The sequence below is a fragment of the Anser cygnoides genome, chromosome 6 (genome assembly GCF_040182565.1).
Source record: "Anser cygnoides isolate HZ-2024a breed goose chromosome 6, Taihu_goose_T2T_genome, whole genome shotgun sequence".
Lineage (NCBI taxonomy): Eukaryota > Metazoa > Chordata > Aves > Anseriformes > Anatidae > Anser > Anser cygnoides.
The window spans coordinates 17160691-17185477 of NC_089878.1; the positions used below are offsets into that span (position 1 = coordinate 17160691).

At 40.0% G+C, this 24787-nt stretch overlaps 1 protein-coding gene across 2 annotated transcripts in view; it reads right to left on the reverse strand.

Moving 5' to 3' along the window:
- Positions 1-2105: 2105 nt before the first annotated feature.
- UBE2E3 (ubiquitin conjugating enzyme E2 E3) overlaps positions 2106-24787 on the reverse strand; it is a 59081-nt gene continuing 36399 nt past the window's right edge. For both annotated transcript variants that reach the window (XM_066999066.1, XM_013171626.3), the window contains 3 exons: positions 6014-6146; positions 4110-4257; positions 2106-2743 (listed from right to left, as the gene is read on the reverse strand). In XM_066999066.1, the coding sequence (XP_066855167.1) occupies positions 2646-2743; positions 4110-4257; positions 6014-6146 (379 nt within the window). In that variant the 3' untranslated portion in view covers positions 2106-2645. The remainder of the gene's footprint in view (positions 2744-4109; positions 4258-6013; positions 6147-24787) is intronic.

Consider the following 24787-nt stretch of genomic DNA (forward strand, 5'->3'; position numbering starts at 1 on the left):
TTTAAATTTGCATTCCCCTGAATACATAGCCTGATGATGGGTGATAGAAGATGGACCTGAAAAATTGAACTGTAAAACAGGATCAGCACTGTGACGGGGTAGTGTCCGACATTTACCCTGGCACAGCCAGGAAAGGAAACGGTTTGAAAACACCAGATGCTCTTTGCAACTGGCATTTTGGATATATTTCAGGCAGCGATTTATCTCTTCCCCATGAAAACAGACACACATTCGCATTTAACAACTAATTGATTTATTTAACAATACAAATTTCTTTCTACTGCATGGTTTAGCAGAGAGAACTTGAGAAACAAAATTAGCTTTTCTTTTTTTTTTTAAGTTTAAATGTTTACACAAAAACAACCTTTACTTCAGTAAATATAAAATTTACACACAAAAAAAACCTACATTAAAAAAGAACAGAATCATGACAAACCAACAAAAAAAAAAAGGATGGGAATTCAGTGTAAAGGATCCAATTGCAAGGAAGGCAAGATGGGGCAACGCTAACAAGGCATCCCACTTGTACACCTAGGTCTTTGAAGTTGTCAGTACAATACAAAAACAAAATACATTAAAATTAAAATAAAACCAGTATTTTTATACCATAATATTTTATGATATAAATATCTGTAAATTCTGTAGGCAACATAGTTAGCATGTGAAATACACAGTTTGCTCCTCACTGGAAAGTCACTGGAGTGGTATACGAGCACTGCATAACACACCAGTGCACTAGTGGACAGCAGTGAGCAGTCTGTAGATGTCCAACACGGATGTGATAGCCCCTTGTTTCTTTGCCAATCTGTGCTATTTCTCACATGTTCAACGACAAAATGAGAAACTCTGGTCACCGTCAGCAGTGATTTCCAGCACTTCATCTCCTGGCATTAGTCTGTTACCTGACTTAGGCATATTCACCTGCCAGATCCCCTGTTTCTCATTCCCTTTTGCACTTTAAAACCTGAACTCTAAAGCTATCTTGTAGCTATCAAGAGAGACTGGCTTCTAGGTTGAGATATTTGGGATACGCAGTTCTTCAAGCCACCTTCAGGAATCTGTAGAAATATTTAAAGTAGGGTGGGCAATTCATGGTCAAAGGTTATGTGATACAAAAACCAGGGATCTATATAGTGATGGCTAACTTTAGATCTAATCTTTACCATTTTTTCTATTGCTTTAATATTTAAACTTAACATTCATTTTTCATATATTAAGTGAGCAGAGCATCTTATTGATGGAAGTGCTACATTATCTCCAAAAACACCAGGTAGTAAGGGAGGCAGTGAAGTTTAAAATTAATTGTAATTTTAAAAATCATTTAAAGGGATCAAATCTCTTTTTGTATAATCAATAGTGTGACTGGTAACCTACAAAAGCTTAAATTATAAAACTATTAGTGACTCTACTGTATGTACTATAAAGCTGTATCTTTGTTACTTACAGATGTTACAAAATTTGCAAGCCAGAAAGTGAAGAGGGGAGGGGGAAAAGTAGTCTAAAAGTTTTACATATTTCATTTTCACTAAGAAAAGTTAATATCCCCCACAACTGTTTTTCTGTTATAACTATCTAATCAAATTTATTCTACTCCTTTCTTTTCTGGATAGACAAGATAGTGTTTAATCGTGCTTTGGAAGACCATTTTCAATGGACAACTGTAGTTCTCCAGAGCAAGTCCGACTTGCTTTACTTTGACACAAAAGCACCAGACTGTGTGTAACTTGGCCCTGGTCCTGCAAAAAGAGTTTGTAGCAAGACTCGGTCTGTTACAGGAACAGGTCTGGCCCTGAAGCAACCAGCTACATTAGCTTTTGGAGGAAGCATATGCAATGCTCTCATTCCAACTTGAGAAACAGCTGAGCAGTATTAAATTTAAGGAAATTGTAGAAATGACACTTGTTCTGTAAAAACAAAACAAAACAAAAACAAACAGGGAAAACTTAAACAATCCACAGGTGCATTAAACATTTAATAGCAAGCCTTTGCTTATGTATATTAATTTAAAGATTATCCACAGGGATCTGTGATACATTGGCCCTGCCTTGTTACTATAATTAAATTTCTTCAAATATTAATTTAAAATAGGAAAACAAAGAAACTACTCCTTGGGGAACATGTTTATTGTGTTTGAGATGATACACTGGGTGCTCTCTGAGCTACAAAGGGTAAAAGGAAATCCTTTCATTACAAACTGACAAAGGTAAAAGTTAAAACAGTTTTCACAACAGCATGTACCACATATTGGAAATAGATCTGGGTTTAATACAAATGACATAATTCCTAGTAATCTACAGCTACCTTTAATAACTTCATACAGATAATGAATTAGGCTAAAATGCACTATAATATTTGGTTGACTTCAGGAACAGTATCCTTAGTACATCACAAAATACATTTTGATATCCCAAAGAAGCAAGACTTGCAAGTAGGCATTTTAAACATAACTAATCTACAGCTACAAATTTCTACTCTTGATAGCATTTACCTTTTTGGGGGGCAGTATCCCAGTCTTCAAAAGGATAAAAGCAGAGTAGAATCAGTATAACATATACACAGAAGTCCGTATTGTAAAGGCTATAAAGATTTGTTGCACACTGTAAAGTTGCCTTCTGCACCTTCACACTGCACAAGTAGTTTGTTGTTTATGTTGCATATCTCTTGGTCCACTGTCTGGCTATCCTGTCATGTTCTGCTCTGTTGGTCAGATACTGAGTGGCTATGCTTCCAACCAGAGGATCAGCTGTAAAGGGCAGGAGAAAATGCATTAGAAACCGTTTCACAATAAAAAAAAAAAATCCCAATAACCAAAAAGCGAAACAAATCAAAACAAAACCAACCAACCAACCCCACCATGATTTAAAATACAGAATCTATTCCAAAATATAGTCTTTGTTAGGCCTGAAAATGCTGTGACATGTAGTGGGGCTCTTAGCATACAAGACGTTTCCAAGAGAAAGCACGCAAAGCACAGTGAACAGAAAAATGCTTTAATCAGTTTTGATTATCTGTGTATTAGTGTGTCACGTGACAGGCAGACACCTGTGTTCAAATGTCACAGCTATTCTTTTCAGCCAAAACCTGACAAAAGGCTTGGTGTGAAGTTTTGTAAGATAACCAGCAATTCAGATACCATTTCGTCAGGCGCGATTTTTCAATATTTGTAAACAACTGATGTTTTGAAAATAAAAACCTTCCCAAAAAGTCTTCCATTTTTTAAAAGATCTAATCTGCTAAAGGAGGGTAAACATCTCCTGGACAGACAGACTTGCTGCCAGCTGGTGGTGGTGAAACAACAGACAAGTGCGACAATTTCCTGGTGGGCCACAGAAAAATACAGCTCCTTAACTTCAAAGAAATCAAGATCCTTGTAAGCAGAGCCTACTCTCTGCAGCTGAAAAGCTCCATGCACCTAACTCCAGGATACACCCACCAGTTGTACTGTGTCAAGAGTCATCAGACTTCTGTATCAAAGAGGCTAATCTAATTCTCCCTGCTCGTTACCAGCCTCCGGCGAATGACCTGTCATCTTGGCACTACCTCTCAGTTCCTGTGCTGACCGAAGGCAATTAGCATTCATAGCACAGTGGCACTGGTCATACAGATGTTCCTGAGAATTTTACAGATGCCAGTGGAGTTCTTCCCCTCCCAGCAGGAATAAGGAACTCTCTCTGAAAAACGTAGTATCTCCCTAAACCTTGTCACCTGCACATTGGCAAGATGAAACATTTCAATTGCTGTCCTAAGACAAAGGGACTTCCTGCGGCCCCCTTCCAACCTGAATGATTTATGGGTTTGTAATTCAGAGGACTTTGCTGTACTCCTGGATCTACCACTCATTTGCTACAGCCTTTAGGATATAGACCTTCAAAGACACTGACTTCATTTTCTCCACCACACATTTGAAATAAATGGGCTTAATGCTGTTGGATCACAGGACTGAGAAGCACCATTAAATGTGGGACTGTATCCAAGCAGGAGTGTTTCAGCCGTGATTTTAAAAATAATAACTTTGATTCAATCTAAATATAATCAAATATACAAAATATATTCCATGGCAAATAATTCAAACGACTAAGAGTGGATGCCCAGAACTATCAGCTCCTTACCCGGGTTGCAGTCTGTCAAAAGAGAACAAATAGACAGCAGGACCTTTGAAATAGTCAAAGCAGGGCTCCAGTTGTCCTTCAGGATATCCAGACAGATGACTCCTTGACTGTTGATGTTGCAGTGATAAATTCTGGTACGGAAAGTAACCTAGAATTGCAGCAAAAGAGACAGAAAAAGTCATTCAGTGTTGCCTAGGAATGCTGCCCCTAGTCCCTGAGTGGCACTCCCTGAGCTGCGGAGCTTCTGGGGAGGCAGCTCCTCTCCGCTCATTTTCTAAGGCAACATTCTGGAACAGAAAATTGCACATTTATTGTAGTCATGGCCACTTTTAAGAAGCCTACCAAGATCTTCAGTGCACAGACTGCTCTCACACAAGCCCTTTGTCAGGTACCCACAAAAATTAGGACCTACTTTGTAGTACTGGATGCTAGGCTCATGCACACATCGCATGTCAAGAACTGTCTGATCACAGACAAAACTTTACTGAGGTTATTGAAGGTGAAGAAGTAGTTAGAACTTGACTGCATGTGCCGTATTAGCTGATCTTTTACTTTCTTTCAAAAGCCCAAATATAGACCACAAAAAGGAATATTTAAAATTGGAATGCTATAATATTCATGTCCAAATTAGCAATGAAATCTTCGCCGTACCTTTTCATTAGGCAGGATATAATACACATCTAAAACAAAACTACCTCTCTAACTGACACCATCCTCATTTGTGCATTATTTCATACTAATATCGGTAAAATATGTATTATTCTGCACAAATAAAAAGTTTGAAACATTTAAGTGCCTTAATTATATACAGCACAAGATGAGGAAAATTTTCTTTTTCACATGTCTGAAAGGGGGAAAAAATCCATGATGGTTTCTGAAACTACTGAATGTTCAAAAATGACTGAACTCTTAAAAAAAATTATGAGGAATTTGTCTAAATCTCTGCATCACTTCATTATAACATTATTAAAGAACACTAAATTTTTTAAGTTTCAGGCAAGTGTGAAATACATAAGAGGATGTATTATTCTTTATACTGTAATCCTTTTGGGAATGGAAAAGATACTGGATTTACAATAACAAATGTTACAGTCACAAGAACCACAAGCTGTAGAAATGCTGCGTGACAGAATGTATTTACGGTTTGTGAATGTCAGCAGCGTCCTTTTGGGTGCCCTGGTCAAGATTTGTAATTTGGCATTAAGGGAGGGGAAAAGGGAACAACCTCTAACTTCTTTGACACCTGTTAGGAAATTATGATTTCTTAAATGACTGTACCAATTCTAAGCGAGGAAATTAAACTTTAATTAAAGTTAATATTGGTTTCATTTTATAAAAAGAAATTTTGCTGAAAAATACTATCGAACAAGGCTGCTGATCTAACAAGTAGTAAATATTTTGACATTCTACAATAATGGAAGTCATCACAATAATTTACTCAACTCCATGTCACAATATAATACTTTAGCTGTCTGTCTAATGTTATTTCTTTTTATCTTTCTGTTATTTTGCTAACACTAATGCACAAATATATAATATAGAATCTGGTTTATAATAGAAAAATGTTTCTTTTACATATACTTTAGTAGCTGGAACGAGATGAAGGAAGCATAAGAAGGTCTCGTGCTGTCTTCTATTAAAAGTAGTCTCTTGTATCTTTATTCTTGATCAGAATTATTATGTCATTTATTACTGGGTAAGGCTTGGAAATCAGTATGCATTGTGGAAATCAGGAAATAAATTAGACGTGATTTGCTGAAATTGCAAGCCAAGATTTTGAACTCTGTAGTTTTCAAGTGACCATAAAATTTTTGATTTTCAGAAGGTGCTGAGTACTCACCTACTACAAGTTAAATTCTTCTCATATGTTAAAAAACCAAACACAATGAAAACCTTACCCTTACCTTTGGTGGCTTGAATGGATAGTCAGATGAAAATGTGATATCCAGGAAAAAAACGCCCCCTTCATATACAGAACCCGGAGGTCCAAGTATAGTTGATCTCCATTCATAAATGTTATCTCCTTTAGGGCCGGCACTGCGTAAAAGAAGAGGAAAGGAGAGAGAGAAGATAAAAGAGTGTCAGATCTACCTCTGAGACAGGTATTTTATGGATTTCCTTCTATATTCATTTTGTTTTGTTTAATACTAGCCACTGGCATATCTTCAACATCTGCTTGATTTCCAACTGATTTCAGGGGGCTCATTGTTTTAAACAGACACAGTAGCTGGGCACTCCGCTGCCCCTGGGCTCTCATGCCTCTGGACATAGAATGGAGAACCCATGAGCAGCTGGACTGTCAGTCCAAAACACTCCCCCACATCTGTTTCCTCAAGCATGTAGTATGCTCTGAGCTTTTACATTGTATTTTTCCAATGACATGATATCCCTGCATGAAAGGAGTTGTGTATCTCAACCACACTCATCTTCTCCAGGTATTAAATTGATCACATTTTCATACAAAACGTAACCTACAAATATATTGATACACTTTTATTCCCACTTTTTTCACATGCTACAGAGTGAAATGCAACACTCTTTTCCAACTGGGGATGGGAGAGGCAGGTTTAAGTAAGCTGGAATTGAGCTTCTTACAACGCTGTCAATGCAAAAGTTTCGTTCAGAAGATATGTGTATTATGCCTCCGGGCTATCAGCATTTAGACAACTAGCCAAAAACAGTTTATTTTAAGTACCATACTGAACACATTTCTCACTAGTGAAAGGGTTGTTCTATAATTAATTAAACCTTTGAAAGGAGGGATAATGAACAAGTAGTTTCTTGACTTCTGAGAGACTGTACTTCATGCTATTATAACACAGTAGCCAAAAAAAATCAAAGCAGAATCTAATTTCTGTAAGCAACTCTCAGTGTAAACACTAAACTAAGCTCCCACAAAAAAAAGCCTTGAATCCAAACTGCTGAGAACCAAGCTGACTGCTGCAGACAATAACACGGCTGAGCTCACGGAGGCACTGTGGGTCCATCACACCCAAACAGACAAGTCAATAACCCGGCAGCGTAGAAGATCCTTTCAATCCTCCGTGCCTCGCAGCCTCCCAGGCACTACCTACACATTGCAGACACATGGTGAAGTGTCCTTGTCTTGGACTCCCTCTCTCCCTCTGTGGTCCATGGAACAGGCGCTGAGGACTGTCACATGTGATTGCGCATGGAGCAGGGTACTAAGCTGCAGGCAGCAAGTCTGTGTTTCTGGCGCTGCTCAACACGCAGAGGAGCCTTCCTAGTGTTAAGGCTCTTCCCGTGTCATGTCGTCTTGCGCATTTGGCTGGCTGCAGTCTACAACATGGCGTGTTGGACACTCATCCTTACTACGTAGCCAAACATGTGGAGACATTCATCAGAGAAAAGGAATATGAGCAGTCTGCACTACGCATCTACTATTCCCCCATCAAAAATTTGGCTACTTTTTCATTAAGATCATATTCAAGAAATGACCAAAAGCTGATTTTGATTAGGAATTGCCTTTCAATTCATAATTTCCCATAATGTATTTTTTTTCTTGTGTCTGCTTCATGTACTAAATGTCTAAACTGTTGCAGGCCTTTTATTATCAGGGTAAAAATAATCATGGATTTTGGCTGACATCCTATTTAATTAAAAACAAAAAATCATTTGATGGAACCATAGCTATTTTCCTGTTGCCAAAATGAAAGTAGGTAACAACAATGTGCTGGCCTCCAGAGTACAGCTAAGAAAGAAAGACTAAAAGTGCTTTCAAAATAAAGCTTGGGTCCAAAACCACAGATCTTACCTTTCTATGTGCAATTCATGCACAAAAGTGGAAGAAAAACTGTAGATACAATTTAGGAAAGAAGGGAAAATCAGAGGCAAGGAGGTGCACCTTCAATGACATAATGAACCATTTGTACCCTCAGTCACTCCAGAAGGTAATTCCATGTATGCTCTCTAAAAAACAATTAGTGTACGAACTGAAAATATTGGGGCAATAATAACAATATTTAAAACCCACATAGGCTACTGAAATGTTTTAATTAATTCTTGACATTCATCAAGCTTATAGCTAATTAGTAGTATGCTTGGAAACCAAGTTTCTATGGAGCAATTCAGTTTCGGCATTAGATGTCCTAATGACTGTTTTATAGTTTAATACAGAGGTTACTGTTCTTGCCTCGTGTGTCAGATACCTTTCTTTCATACACCTCTAACGGCTGGATGCAGTTCAATCAGATTAATGAAATAGCTGAGTTAAATTAGTGACATATTTCAGCCCAATGAATCAGTCACAATTAAGTGCAGCTATAGCATCCGGGCCGGTGCCAAACTATCTGGTAATCACTCACCCAGTCAGAACAAGGGCATCTATCAGTTAATAGCCAGAAGCTAAGTGCAATAACTCTCTGCCTGTTACTATCTGCTGTCCCCTTCTGTGCTGTGACTAGTAATATATAAAAGGATCAGGCTATAATGTGAGAAGGGGGATTCTTCTCCTTGTAAGAGGAAGAAAACGCTGTGTTCAACTTGCTACTGAGAAAAGATTGCTGCAATGTCAAAAGTAATAATACAAAGCGGTAACAATAAACGCACTCAGATAAAGGAGAAAATTGTTAAATTGAACAATTTCATTACACCTGATTGAGGTTTGTGAAATTTCTATTTAACTGCTGAAGTGGTGTCTTATTTCCAGTAGTATTAAAGATAAACCTGCTTCATTAAGAACCCCCAAATCCCAGCAATTACAATATTACTGGCATGTGGAGACAAGAGATTAAAGAGCAGAGGCAAGACACCACACTTGGCTTCTACTACTTGTGTATTTCCACTCCGGACCACATTCAGACAGCCACAGACTACTTTGTGTTTTGTATACATACCAAGGTAATCTCTTTAGGAAGCAAACACAACAGCACTTGTTTCTCTCAGAATCTCTCTAAGGCTCAGCAAAACAGAGCAGAGCCATTCAGAGCTGCCTCAGCCTCTGCAGCGACTTCCCTGACGACAGGAGCGTGGGGTTACTCCGACATGGACAAGCGCTGAGCAGAGCAGATGGGCAGCCCGGGCTCCAGCAATGCCCCGCTCACACCCCCAGCACTGCAGCCCTGCTGGGACCAGCGCCTTGACTCTCTGCCACTGCAGAGCATTGCCTGGGCACTGCTGAAAGCCACACGGAGAGAACTGCCACTCCTTGGTGCAAGCCCAGCTCATCCCTTCCTGTGGAGGGCAGGTAAAGCCCTGGGCTGAAAGCTGGGAATGAGGAAGCATCACGCTGTTGACAGTTTCCTATTTCACTGATGCTTCACGTCCAGAAAAAGTACTCTCTTCCTTCTGGGGGCACTGAAGAGGCTGGTACAAGAAGTGCTTCTAGCAACTGTATTTGAGCTCTTTATTCCTGGAAGTTCTCCTGCTATTTCAGACACTCGCTCTCCTATTGCAAGCATAGGCTTCAAGTATCTCACCTTAAATCTTTACACTCGAGGTGAGTGACAGCCTAGAAGTCTCTCTCACTGTCTGCCACACAGGGCAGAGCACTGTGATGGGGAATACGACATTTTCCTTTCCTGTTTTTTTCATCACTGGAAGACCCAGTTCCTTGTGACTCCCCCAGATGAATCAATATTGACAAAGCATCTTCTTCCAGTCTGCCCTTTAAAATATGAAATCCTAATGGAGCAACAGATCTGATGATGACTTAAATGTTTTGGCTACACAGCACACATTCAGTTGACTGCTACCAGCCTGCTGTCCTCCGAAATTAGCTACAGAAGATCACAAATTCCATAAAGGGACCATCAGTATATTCTCAACAAAAGAAGCAGTCAATTAATTTCTTTCTTTAAATACAGGCTAAAAAATATCAGACAAAATAACACAGCAAATTAAATGACAAAATATTCTTTACAAAATTAAGGACTTTCTACTTAATACATAGAAGCTGCATTGATTTTTTTTTAAAGTAGACAAATTGACAGAATAAAGTTAACCAGCTACATCTGCTTCCTAAGCAAATATTCATTGTGTGCTTCACTGAGGGATCTATACCTGATCAAGATAAGACAAAGGATTTATAACAGCACTCCATCCAAGCTAGTCAGCTGAACAGATTTAATTTACGAGTGTGACTTCAGAAGGCGAATTTGAGAAGATGTGAGGTTAAACTCTAGGGGCCTATGGGGTCACACCAGGTCCTTTAAACCTAACACTACTGAACCCTGACTCTCAGGTTTCACGAAGATGAAGAATGGCTTTTCCAGCACAGTGCTATGAGCATCCAGACAGATGCAGCAGCATTTATACCAGTAAGGAGTCTGTTAGACTCCTGACAGGGTGGTTACGGAAATCAGAATTCAGCATTTGTTACAATTCACTAAATCAAAATGCATTACGGCTGCCCATATGGAACCAGCTGCAGGATGAGAAAGTAGGACAAGAAATTTCCAATCTGCATGATGCTAGTAGCATGCTGCTTTCTGTACTCACTAACTGCGCTTTGACTGTCAACAGCACTCTTCTAAAACACAGTGCTCCAAATTTGGTGACAGAATGTAACTTCATAGCACTGAGGCTGTGATAATTACAAGGAAAGAGGGTGAAGGAAAATGTAATTTAGCTAGATTTGATGTTGAGTCCGTATTATGCTTTATTATGAGAAACAATTTGGGTCTGTAATAGGACATAACTGAAGGGATAAAAACTGTTTCTGTAGGGAGCTTCCGGATAGCAAAATTACGAGAAACATGGTTGGTACCACAGAACAAAAGAACCTGGTCTATGACCATCAGGGGTGCCTGGCAGCCACAGCACAGACTGAAGTGGGAGACCCCCAGCATGTGCAAATCCTGATGTATCACAAAGCTCTGGCAGAGGAGTGACTGACCCGAGGATGACTAAATTCTGAATGACTGAGTATTTCTGCGTCTGCCTTTCAAAGGTTCCACCATTACAGATTCCTCAGGCTCCCCAGGTAGACAGCCACTAACAAATTAAACAAAGTTGGGTGCATGGAGTGAGAGCTATGTAAGGAAAAGGAGCCCCTGCTGCAGCCTCCTCAAACTCTTATCTTAAGATAAGACTCAGCAAAAGTAAAAATTCTTAAGCTCTTCACAGACTGCTCAGCCACAGTGAGTCTGTTGCAATGGTTTAACTATAAATTATACAGCAATGTAAGTACAGGCAGTGCTTACTTACAAAAGGAGTAAGATAACTTTTTTGTTTTTTCCTTAATTCAAGTGAAGATACTAAAGAACAATTGTTGCACTTAAATATGCTCTGCAACTATGTACTTGAAAAATCCACTTCATAAATCTACATACTGAGATTTGCAAAATCTACAATGCAGCTTCAGGAACTGAAATTTACAAAGAGCATCCAGATACGCCCTAATGTACAGGTTCACCATCTCCCTCCGGTGACATCTGCTTTTCCCTGACCGTATGTGGAACTCAGCTCCTAACTCAAACCTCCAGGCTCGGTACATTTGAAAACCTTCCTCAACCTCCATGCAGTGAGAAAGGGTTGTCTAGCACTGTATTCATACACTACCTTGTACTGCACTAGGTTTTTATCTAGATACACCCTGCCATGCTGCTGGTAATTCAGAGAAAAATAAAATAAAATAAAATAAAAAATCTCATAAGGAATCAGAGGATCTCTGTCTAGTGCAAGCGCAGTTCATAGCATTACTCTGTGAAGCCTGGAGAGAGCACAAATCACATACCAGTAGCTACATTTTAATGTTAAACATGGGAATGGAAAGATGTCATTTTGTTGTTGCTCAGATTATTTGCCTGCTTTGATATTTTCAACATTTTGAAGAATATTTGTCCATTAGCATTTTTCTTAATCCTCTTTTCCCAGTTTTGGAGGTTCTCCTTTGTGTTGTTTACAGTGCACAACAAATTAAATGAACGTTAATTAAAAGGCATACTTTTGTGGCTTCTAGTACTGTTTTTAAGTATCTTAAAAAACTAACAAGCACGGACAACAATTTCCATTTTCTTTGTTTTTCAATGCCTAGTTTACAAGGCTTTCTGGAGTACTTATTCTCAAGCATTCGTAAGATCAGTGCCAGTGCCTTAGCACCTGTTCTTCCAGCATCTGAGCAGTACATCCTGTATGCACAGAAAGTGTACTGTTTTCATTAGCAAGAGCCTCAAATATAACCCTAATTTTTGGATTACAGTATTTTGCTAGGGTAGGACACATGTGGGTTGTCTACAGCAATATATGAAATTCCCATTTATATTGCTTTTTGATAAGGTACTCACTATTATTAAGGCTCCCAGGTTACGTGCAATTTCTTACACAGAAGAAGTTCCAGTCTATTGTGTTCTTTATATAGCTATAACCTTTATTATTTTATCTGCCACTGAACTGTTACACCTGTTTGCTGAAAAAGGTTATTTACTGCTTCTAACAATCCATAGAGGCTCCACGTAACTGAAGATACATGGAGTCTAGTTCACTGTACAAACCTTTGCTTCTGTCACGTCCTTAAAGTCTATCATGCCCTTAAGACTGAAGTCTAGAAATTACTGCTAGAAAAGCCTATTTTTAACTTAGGGATCCCCTGCTAATTCCGCTGGTTGTGAAGCAGCACAGAACTTGTGCCTGAGGCCATGGTTCGATGCAACAGTAAATCCAACTTTAGAGCTCCTACTACCAGATCAAAAGCAGTGTGGCTACTCAGAGGAAAGAACTGATCCAACGTCAACCAACTTTGCCAAACCACACGTTCCAAAAAGGTCAATGGATTCGCTTTGCAGCACCAGGCTTTATGCCTGCTCAGGTATCATTTGTCCTCCTGCTGCCAGCATAAAGAGCATAAAGTTCTGATTGCATGGCCGGGTTAAAATGTAATCATGTGCTCCTACTTGGTTCACATCAAATCATACTGTTAGGGGAATCTAAAACAGAGTACAGATCAGCTATTAATCACCCTAAAGAGAAAGATGCCAGACTGTTGTGTTTTAGACTATTAAAACCTCCAGTGCTAAACTTGCCATTGTAGAAGAATATACACTGCTGTTACTAAAGAAAGATGGATAACAAATCGTTGGATAATTCCATCACAGATGTTATACCTCAAGTAATGCATTTCGGAAAGTAGATAGTTTTTCCAACGCCAAAAACCTCATTAAACTAGTTAATTGCTACAATAGCTCAACTTTACTTTCCTATTTGTATTCCTGATAGTTCCTAGGACCTTTCTTGCTGCTGTTAGAAGCCTACTCAGGTTCCCTCCATTTTCCAGAACAAACACAGCCACTTACAGAGGTCAAATTCCCACACCTTTTGTTTTGAAAAATAACTATCCCCAGAATGAAGTTTGATAAACTAAAACAGAATTACTGGGTTTAAACCAGGTAACAAAATTTATTGGATTGATTCTGTCCATGCTCTTGGCAGAGGAGGTGTAAATAAATACCTACTATGCAGGCAATATATAGAAAGTTTTCTAAATAAGACTAGTTTTTTTTAAAAAAGAGAGACATAACAGGGCTCAATGGCATGAAGAAGTCTGTGCTGAATGTTAGGTTTATTTTAAACATCTTGAAATCTGCATGGAACTCCTTTTCACACGCATACACCACAAATACTACCCATACTCCCTACTAAAACATAGAGCAGGCCAGTCAGTAAAGGGAAACATTATCTGCTATTTCAACATGTGTTCATAATAAATTCATAGTTTAGAATAAAATAAAAGACGAGCTCCCTGTCATCACAACTGAAACACTAGCAGCACTAGTGGTAAAATGTGTGCTATTTTCTTCCTATTGGTATAAAGCTCAGTTTGTACTAAGGTCAAATCACTTTGCCAAAGAAATTAGTCTACCAAGTATACAGTTCAAATTTTCCTTCCACTCAGAATTTCTTACTGATGAATCAGTATTTAGGAAACATGGCAAATTTTGCTCATCTTCCGTGAGACAGGATCCTTCTTAACTCCCTAACACAAACAAAACTCATCTGGTATACACTTGTATTTTTTTTGTAATGTATTATAGCCTCCATCCAACCTGATGCTAGCAATCCATACTGAAAGAATCATACAGTACCTGAGGACTCGTACAGCCATAGTTTAAGGTGTCTACCCACAAACACACAAAATTGAGGCACCAGACACAGGATCGTTTGCCTTATTTCATCCAGAAAGTCTGCAGAGTATGACTGCAGGGTAAATCTCCCAAATCCTAGAATATTCCCTTACATGCTGGACTGAGACCATACTATTAGTATCTCATTCAATAACTCTGTGGCACCCACATATATCACACATCACTCAACTCCCATCATTCACTGCAAAATTTCCAAGTCAGGAGGTTAAGTGACACTGAGGAATCAAGTTTAGGATTTCCTAACAGTACTTTCAATAAAACTTTGTCAAAAATGAAAATGTATTATTCTCAACATCCTTACACACACACCTTAGACCTAGGAAGAAAGAACAGTTAAAACAATCAATTCCACTACAGGACCTAATTGATCTAAAAATACAACTGGCTTTAAAAATGTAGTCAGCTTACAGAGGTTCATGCCTATGAACAATAACTGGGAAATTTTCAACAGACTGAGGCTGCAAGTCAATTAAAGCTGTTAAAAATGAAGTCCCCAGCTGTCTGAGCCAAATACCTCACAGTTAAGCAATTTCAAATACTGACCAATGTATTTATTTTTTTTTCCACATAATCTCTGTGGATCTATTTTCTTTCTTAAGAAATGTATCTTTGGCCAAAAGTTCAAAAGAATTCTACCTATAAACAGTGTCTTTGAACAAAGAAAGCACATTAGTTCATTAGAGAATTGTCACGGTCTAACAATTCAAGTCTAAAGGCAAACTCTAGGATTGGTGTCAATGCCATGGAAGAACTTTTTTTCTAACATTGCAAAGCGACTTCAGGAAGGACCAAGTGAGAGAGAATTGCTGGGAAGTCACACTTGCTGCAGCCACCCATCCAAACGAGCACCCAATGCTCTGGTGTCAGTGTGGCATTGCCTCCTCCTCCTGGCATGTGAAGGATTGGGCTTCTTTACTACTTCACAGGAATATTGCTGCCCTTTTCCCTCTTCAGAAATCAGCTTTCAAATTCAGCAATGAAGTTACAGCTTGCCCACACACGGAGGAGAAAAACAGCCAGTCAAGATAGCCTGCCTACACTGAAACGCATTAATACTCCGTGTAAGGAGCATCCACTTAGAGATCTAATTACCTTTTAACATATGCATAGTAGTCTTATGCTTTTAGTTGTTTCACTCTAACTTCCTGAATGCTGCCCTATATCCATGCTCTTAAATAGCAAGCACTGAATATTTTCCCTCAAAAGAAGCCTGTATTGTCATCTTCTAAGTCAGCTCACAGTTCAGCCTTTCTAACCATCCAGAATATACTTTCTTCCTAATGTAATTCTATTATTCCTTTTAAATACCTCCTCCCTCTTGCCTCCATTCATTTCCACATCAAAGGCCGTACAGACTAACAAAACAGGAAAAAGTAGTGCCATAGCTCCCTGTGTAGGATAGCTAACTTGAAATCACAGAAGTCTGACAGAAGCCTCTGTAACTAGTAAAAGGCTCTATTTCTCAAAAATAAAATTGACCCTTCTCACTTCATACACAAAGACATTCCCCAACTGTATCTATGCCTCTTTAACTCAGACTTTATAGTGGTAAAAACAGCTTAATTAACTGCTTTTGGAAGACTTTTTCTGGGAAAAGTTCACACTTGTACAATGCAACTCTCAACAGCAGATTAAAGCAGGTAACCATGTAGAAATTCTGAAGAAAAGTCTTCCACCTCTGTTGAATCCACACACAAGTCAACTACTTCAGCCGATCAGCAAAGTGATGTGAATTTCACTCACAGCTTGACCTTCTCTATACTGTCAGGAATTGTTGCATCCACAGTTCTCCCGCATCATTGCTGAAAGCTCCACAGTGGGAAAAAAAAAACGTGAAAGGTGGTAACAGAAACACCGAAGCCTGGCAAACGTACCTGTAATATGTTTACATATTGGTTTAATCATAAGAATAACTCTGCTGCTTACTTTACAAGTGCCATTTAGTTGGATCTGGACAACAAAGCCATTCCACCATGCTCTCAAATGATGTTGGGCATCTCACAGAGCCCACGCTCACACGATCAGCTCCCAAACCCACTTCACATTTCCTTCTTTTCAGAGACACCAGTGTGACTGATTCTAGGAGGTTCTCCAAAACCAGCATGCAGACCTGGCTACCAAGAAGACAGAGCACTCCTAGTTTAAACAACTGTAAGAATTGTGGTTTTGTTTGCAGCTCAGACTTTTAAAATGAAAGAGGCAGGAGACTGCAGCTGGAGTCAGAAAGGGCTGTAGCTGCTGCGAGGAGCAGGGGCTGTCAGTTGCTAAATGACAACATTTTAGCCACTTCACTGAGTCTCTGAGCTTCCAGACTACCTCACTGTTTCCTGAAGTTCATTACCATCAAAAACAGACACAGAAATGCTGTGTCAAGTCAAATTCTGTTACACTGAAGTCTAGAGAGCAGCTTCTTTGCCTTTAAATTCTCAGTTTTGTTGCATTGATGCTCTCTACTAAAAGAAATCCCCTCAGCCTTCAAGGCAAGACACTAAGCAAGAGCCTAAAGTAGGGGATACGGATGCTCTGCTCTTCGAAGTGCCCTTTGTCACTGCAACACATTTTTTAAAAACGTTCTTCCTCTCAAAAAGACACAAAAATAGAGCGCTTGAAAGCTGTCAAAGCAGCAATAAATTTTGAAGTAAATTCAGTGCTTAATGTGGGCAGATTGACAGTACTTGAAAAGCAAATGCTCTGTTTCTCCACTGAAGACATACAGCACGGGTGTATTAGGCAGGCTTTTCCTCAGCAGTTAGTCTGCTTTTACAGCCCATGCCGTAGGGATGTGGTCTCTGAAAGACCTTCAGATGTGCGAAGAAACAGAACCGCTATCACTTCCACTTACTCAGCATACCACTGTAGGCAACGCAAGTTTTAGGTCATGCCAATAAGGATGAGTCCTCAAGTCTGTCTCTTTTCGGGACACGGCTGTGATTGCAAAATGGCTTCTGTCACTAGCTGCTTCAACTGCACTGGAAAACTTTACTGTTTTGAAGGGGTGTGAATCTGGTTACCAAAACACAAGAACCCTGCTCAAGCCAAGAGTGTAACGTTCAGGCCTGTCTTTAATCCCGTTTAACAAAATTTGCAACATTGATGGTTGATTATGTATGGTTTATGCTTTTCCACAACTTTTTCAGAGCTGTGACTGTGGGCTTTAACCTCTGCTTAAAGCAAAATGAGGACAAGTTTTTCATACAGTGCTGTGCACAAGTTCATCGCTGTCAACAATTTTTATGTATCTGATCTGTTAGGGCAGCAGTGGGCATAAAAGCGGGCTTAAAAGACAGTGGGATTCATACTGTGAGAGCGCACTTCCAGACCCAGAGTCTCCTGTCTATACAAGCAGAGGCACAGGATCCTCCCTCAATCTCTTGTCCATTCTGCTCCTTGTCTGTTCAGCATGTAGTGTACAGAGCGGCCGAACCCCGGGAGCTGTAACCGTCCTGGAGCCATGAGGCAGGAATGATGTGGGTGCTAAAATACAAACCCAGCACCACTGTACAATTTCTTAGATGAGTACATCAGTTTGGAGCTTCAAACTAAAAGCAGTTGAAGAAAGGAACCTGTTTTGTATACAGCAGAAATAGAGGAAAACTGAACCAACATTTTGTATAGAGTAAGATATAAATGCAGTGTGCATTAAAAGCATTGAAAAAAAAAAATGTGAATAACAGTTTTAACTCCAAAAGCATAGCAATTCAATGAGACTGAGAAAGCACCATACATACACCGAAATCAATTTCTGATATGAAAGCTTATTTTACTGTACAAAAAGGGTACTGCAGAGAAAAATATGAAAATAAGAATCATTCCAGAAAAAAGTCAATAAACATCTAAGTGAGACAAGTCTCAGTAAAATCTGTTTATTGAAAAAACAGATTCATCCCAACTGTAATTCCCTCTAACGATCTTAATTTGATGAGTAGATCTTCCCAATGAATGTTTATAGGCCTCCTCCAAGAAGCTGACAGCCACTAAGGATGAGCTGGGAAATAAGAGACCTGCTCAGATCTTTGCCATAGAGCTTGAACTACTGGTTCACATGGACTAAGATGTACTGCAACTTCACCTTTCTAGACAACTGTCTGTTTATAACTACAATCAAAGAGAAACATAACTTTCCCCCACTGCCAAGATTCAGGTCAACCACGGCAGCTGTTAAAAACACAGCAGCTTACCGCCTGTGCTAGGATACAGCAACTGAAGACTTGGGCAAAGCAAAAGCACACGGATGGCACCGACCTCTTTGTGGACGTGCTAAACCTTTCTTTTCAATAGATGCGGTTACGGCACCAGTTGCGCTGCGTTCAGGAATTAGATCCAGCTACAGCATGGGCTGCAGAGTGGCTGCAATCTCAAAAACAAAGGCTCAGACTGTGTATGTTTGTTCATTTGTGACTGCAAGCATGATTTACCAGTAGAAAGAATACATTTGACTGCTATCGTTGCAAAATTCATCAGGTTATATACAACTTATATTTAATCTCTTCCAGCATGTCCTAAAATTATATATTGATATATAGCCCTACTTCCTTAATATTTCCAGTCACTTACATAATTTGGTGAACATCATTACCACACATTTGCTTACATTTGCAATCTAAGAAAAATAACATTCTTTCTGACAATTCATCTCAATAAGGCTCTTTTTAATTTTTATGCAAATGTTTTATTTTCAAGTTTAAAGTACATCAATACTAGGAGAATTAACTTCAGACAGACTGCCTGCACATTGTACTTAACATATTCAGAGCTGAAAATACAATTTTATTTTATTTTTTTACTAGCAGTTAGCCTGCTGGGATTGATTCCTGATATATAGATGATAAAATATTCCTCAACACGCCCCCCACCCCCCTTCCCCCCAAAAATAAAAACAAAACCCACATCATTCTGATATTAACTAGTTTTATTATAGGTCTCTAAGTCAAGATCAATATTCTGTTTTACAGACAGAATAATAAACATGACAGGGCAATAACTTGCTGAAAGTGATTGTGTAGTAAAGGGACAGAAGTGGGCACAGAAGCAAAAGTCTCCCGAGTCTCTGACAAGTAACCAAAGCACCAGGTCACAGCAGTGCCCTTTCACTGCTTCAGGATTCAATACACCTGAATTTCAGAAACCACACAAACACACCTTATCCTATAGACTCAGTGTGGAAAGGTGCTCCCAAGAGGCAATGTACAAGATGAATCCAAAAAGAAAATTTTCTTTCTTGTTTGAATGTTCCTTAGTGGATTTTAAAAAACAGTGCTGGAAAGTAAGAGCAGGAGTAGCAATAGCAATAATGATGATACAAATGAAAAGCTTGAGTCCTGCAGCCTGGTCCTGGGTTGCCTGTGCCCCTGAGCTCTGCTGTGCCTTCCCTGATGGGGACCCCAACAGGGCACACAGGCCCAGGGCCAGCCCCGAGCACCACGGGAGCACCATGGCACTTGGGCCGGGCAGGGGGATGCTCCTGCAGCCCCCAGCCGCCACACAGTCCCTGCGGGGGCACGTGTAGGCTCAAATGGGGAAAGTCATGAACAGCACCTCCATGGCCTGTTCCCCTTCCCCCTCACACTAAGCAAATAGCAGCAGGAGACAATCCCCCAAATGGAAAGATGCCGGTCATTTTTAATTTTATTTTTTGTAGGAGGCAGTTTTCGGAAACTGTACCCAGAGGCTTCAGTAGCCCACTGATAATTTGTGAACACAAAGACCTAGCTTCTCAGGGTCACATTTCACCTCCTTCCTGCTCCCCCTCCAGTTCAAGCAGCAGCAGTAGCTTTCACAGGGCAAAACTCCATAGGAGCTGGAAGCTAATTACCAGATGTCTTGTAAATCTTTCCAATCTGCACAACTTCATCCAGTCCGCAATGCTTAACATCAGTTCTTCTGGAACCTTTTCATCCTTATTTTTTTGTAACAAATTTTCAACAAGCCAGGAGTTCTTTGTTCTCTCCTAATAAAACAACCTAAAATGTTAACAGTTCAGCATGAAACTAATGAATTAAATGCACTTTTCTGGAGATCTGAACAGAAGTATTTATGTGAAAATGCATTAATTCTGGAATCAGTGCTTTCGGCTATTTCTTTAAAATAACTTTAGAACTACAAAAATGAATACAAACAATGGTTGTAAATTATTTATGTGGCTTGCCAAACATATGGCCACTAAAATACTACACTTACTGAGGACAACTTAAATAAAAATGTTACAGGAGGCTGAAAATAAGAAGTGGACCAAATCAGACATTTCCTCTGATTTTGCTTGATAGAAGTTCTGTCCACAAAGTTTTACTCCAAATAACTGCTAGCAGCAATGCACAGATATTCTGCAGAGCATCGAGCATTCGAATCTACAATTTACATGAATGGAAATGATTTTCAATCGCCTCCTCTTGAGGCGGAATAGTGAAAAAGATGAAGAGCGAAGAGTTGGTCGGTCAGCACTGCTGACAAAGGAGACTGTCAGTTCTTCCTTATCCATTTCAGTGGGATCTGTATCAAGTAACCACATGGATGTAGCGTGAAGCAGGAACATACACCCCCACGCACAGGAATCCTTTGGTTGACAGAGTTGGGAGGGCTTTGAAACACCGCAGGAGCAGGCTGCTAACATGGGGGGTGTCTGACCATGCTCTGGAAGGAAAGATGTCTCCGCACTACCTAGGGCAGCTGGGGGCCAAACAGCCCCCGGGCACAGCCTTCAGAGGCCAGAGAACCGCTCCAGATTACATCCAGTGCTGCTACGTCTAAGACTGACACTGTGCTGTACCCCTGCTGTCTCCCTGGAACCTGTCTGATGCCCAGGGCTAAGAGGATTGGTGACATATGGCTTTTTGCTAGCTGTATAGCAAGAACGTCCCCTTTAACATCAAAGCTACCTCATTTAAACCTCTTTGGCCAAAAGAAACAAAGCAACAACTTTCACCTAGGGCAAAACATAGACTGCTGGATTCCACATGTTCTGGAAAGAGTCTGTCATGACTAAAACTGAAGAAGTTTTGCTTTTATTTTGCACAAATTCTATCCTGTAGATGTTGCAGATTCGTTTACGTGAAGATAAATACCCTTTTCAGCACTCAATATTATACTTGTTTAGATGTATGCATTTTGGATAATAAGCCTACCACACTGTGTACTTCTTGCTAGTTTAAAAGCATCCACTACAAGCAGCATCTTTCCCCTCAAAATACTAACTTAAGTACCTAAAATATTTTTCTCAGCAAAGTATATTCATGGAAGCACAAGAACAGGATAAGATTGCATTTAGCAAAAAAGATGATTAATACGTAATGAAAAAAAAGGGCAAAAACCAACAAAACCCAACCCAAGTTAAACTCATTTTTAAAGGTTCACCATTTATGTAGAAAGAAGGTTCTGCTGCCCTAAATCACACAAAGATGAAAAGCCCAGAATTAGCTTAAAAACAGGACTGCACAACATAAGTGTTAAAAATGAGTGCTTGGCTTTGCTTAAACATTCACTCAGTTAAACTGCAAAAACTTTGAGACTTCACTTGTAGAGCTTCCTTTCCGTAAGTTCACTCCTTTTAACACTAAACCACACATGCACAAAACAGAAAAAAAAACCACCACCAAATAACCAAAACAACCAAACAAGAGGAAACAAGAAGAATGACAGAGGGTAAAGGAAGGAAATATTTGAAAGGAGAATGGATTTACATACTTTTCTTTCCTTCTTTCTCCATCCTTTTGTAGGGGAAAAAAAAAAAAAAAGGAAGAACAAGAACTTTCACAATTAAAAGTAAATAAACCTTGATTCAATGCACACTTTCAGAATTTCCACCTTAAAAAGAGAAGAGAACGAGAAGAGAAGATCCCAAATTACATCCACAGAACTGATTTTTTGACAGGAAGCCCACGGGGAAAGGCTTCCGCAGTTGAAGCTGCCCACTCACACCCATTTAAAAATACCGAGCCGTGCTCCATCCCAGTAACAGGCCTGGCGTCTTCCTCCCCTGCTGCCTCTGCCACCCCTGCCAGGCCTCCCTCGGCTGCCAAGCGCACGATGCCCGGCTCCTGGCATTGAGTAGCCCCTTTCCCGGGCGCTGGGAGGAGCACACAACCCCGACAGCCCTGCCTTGCAGGCTGCCAGCCCTCCCACCTGCACAAAGGCTGTCTGTCCCGTACTGCGGTGGCCAGTGCCAGCAATCTCAATTTTCCCAGAGCAGACAGTGTCATTAAACCTGGGTTCCTCGTGCGGGGATGAGGTGCAGCCTAAATACCAACACTGAAGTATTCTGTGAAGGAACAGTAAGCTGCTCGCCCTCTGTGAGTGCAGAGGGGGGATTTCCTGTTCCCCTCTAAACTGAAGACTGTTCTCAAGCTGCATTGTTCTGCGAATATCACCTCCTTTTGTCGGATCTAAAAACCCAACTGTTAGTGACTAAAGTGACACGGTACCGCTGACATTTTCCTCACCACTCAGATGACACAGAACTCAAACATAAAAAACTCCATGAGTACATAGCTCTTCAACAGGGCATAATGCCAGGCAGCTTTTGAGACAGGTATGGTTGCTGTATGAATCAATGTCACACATGAAACCAGCCATGGTCTGAAGCCAAGATTCACGTTTGGCTCATCACAAAAAATGACCTGTTGCTGTTAAGGAGGCTTTTTATTTATTTTCCTTCAGAAGAATAACTAATTACTTGATTTTGATCTTTGCAGGAGAAGCCTATGTCTGTTTTAAAATCTCATTTCAATTTTTACTAAATATTTCCTGAGGAATCTCAGGTGTCTTCAAGACTGTACTCTGCCACACAAACCCAATTCTCTGAAAGTTAGTGCAGTGCCCGAAATGACCCGGTGTGTGGGGGTACTGCAGGTACTTAGTTACTTGCTGTACTGCACCAACCCTAGGCACTCACACAACGGTCTTCACATTACAAATGTCCAAAATCCACTGAAGGGAACTGCTGTTTGTTAACTAACTTCACAGATTTCAAAGTCAGGGCTGGAAGTAAAAGCTCAGAAGCACCTGACTGTAATATGACTTGTGCTGGGACTGTGGGACCAAAACTATTTTGGAAATGGGACTTTGACTCTAAAACGATCTGTACAGTTAAATAAATTCAAGCGTGTTCCTACTGTGAACAACAGAGAAGTGTCTGTGTTCCCTTCTGGTCAACCACCCGGGAGGGCTGAGGCCGCACGAAGCTCCCATTGCATCTTGCAGCTCGGCAGGCGCAGTGCCCGTACACGCTCCCTCCATTGCCAGCACTCCAGCAAAGCTCAGTGAGAGAAGACCAGACCCTTCTGCCACGTTACATTCCTGGTGCCTTCCGAAGAAAGGAAGCCAGAGGTCTCCTTCGTTTGAAAGGATTCAGGGTAACAACATAGAAGAGTTGCTCCCTTTTATAGATGTAAAATTACAATCCTGAACTACAGAAATGTGATGAACTGCAAGCGTACATGGATATGCCATATGTGAGCCAAAAATGTAATGCTAAGGCAGCAGCAGTGTTTTTTTTCCAATCAGACTAAAAGCAATAAACTGTTCAAAATATATTTTAGGAAGGGAAGTACTGCAAAATCTGGTACTATTCTGCTGCTGAGAGTCAATGCTGAAGTGATGACACCAGTAATTCCTATCTGACTTTTTCCATATGCTTTACTTACACTCAACAGGAACAGTCACTGTTGTCAGCTGTAAGGAGCCCATCCTAACTCTTGTGCGTTAAAAATAAAAAAATATTTACACTGTCTTCCTCCAGGGCCCTTGGCTATCCGTGCTATCCTACGTACCTTAAACACTTATGAGTGCTTCTTTTATTTAAATGTTAACAAATTCCAGGCAATTTTACGAGAGTGGCTTTCTGAAAAGATAATTCTAACATGCTCTAAAACAGTAAATCTAGAGGCACCTGAAGGTGTCCCAAAACACTTCAGAGCAGAGCACCTGGCTTTAAAGGTTTGCCCCAGAGAGACCTCCAGCACCCAGCACAACCTCACGGACCGCTGGCTCATCCGAGTTGTGACAGCAGCAGCAGCAGTACACCTTTAATAACAGGCACTAAACCACTGAAGGCAGAAAGATGACCATTAGGAACATGAAGTAGAGTGCACCATGATGATACTTCCTAGCTTTTTTCTCTCCTTTTTCTTAAGTTTTATATATACTCCGCAGACTGGCATTTCTGTGCTTCTCTGATCAGCTCAGTGGCCATGCCAAGCAGAAATAAACTAGACATAATTGTCTATTTCACATCAGAAAGCATCCAACAGAAAAATAAATCCCAAATTTCAAATACCGACCCCCTCCACCTTTACCTACTTACTGTTTGATTAATTTTGACAGGTTAGGTCCACAAAACTAAAACTTTTCTGCTCAGCATGTTGTGATAACCACATAACAACCAGAAACAAGTGAAAGCTACAATCTTCTTTATTTCTGGATTTCTAATCTTTTTTAAAACAAAGATGCTCTTTGTTCACAAGACTTCTTAATTGGTTTATGTCTATTGCATAATGATATAACAATAGTCTATCCTGTTTTTACTATAAACTAAGTCCAAACAGGATGATACACTGCCTCTAGCTGTTTTCTTGCTAACCTCAAACA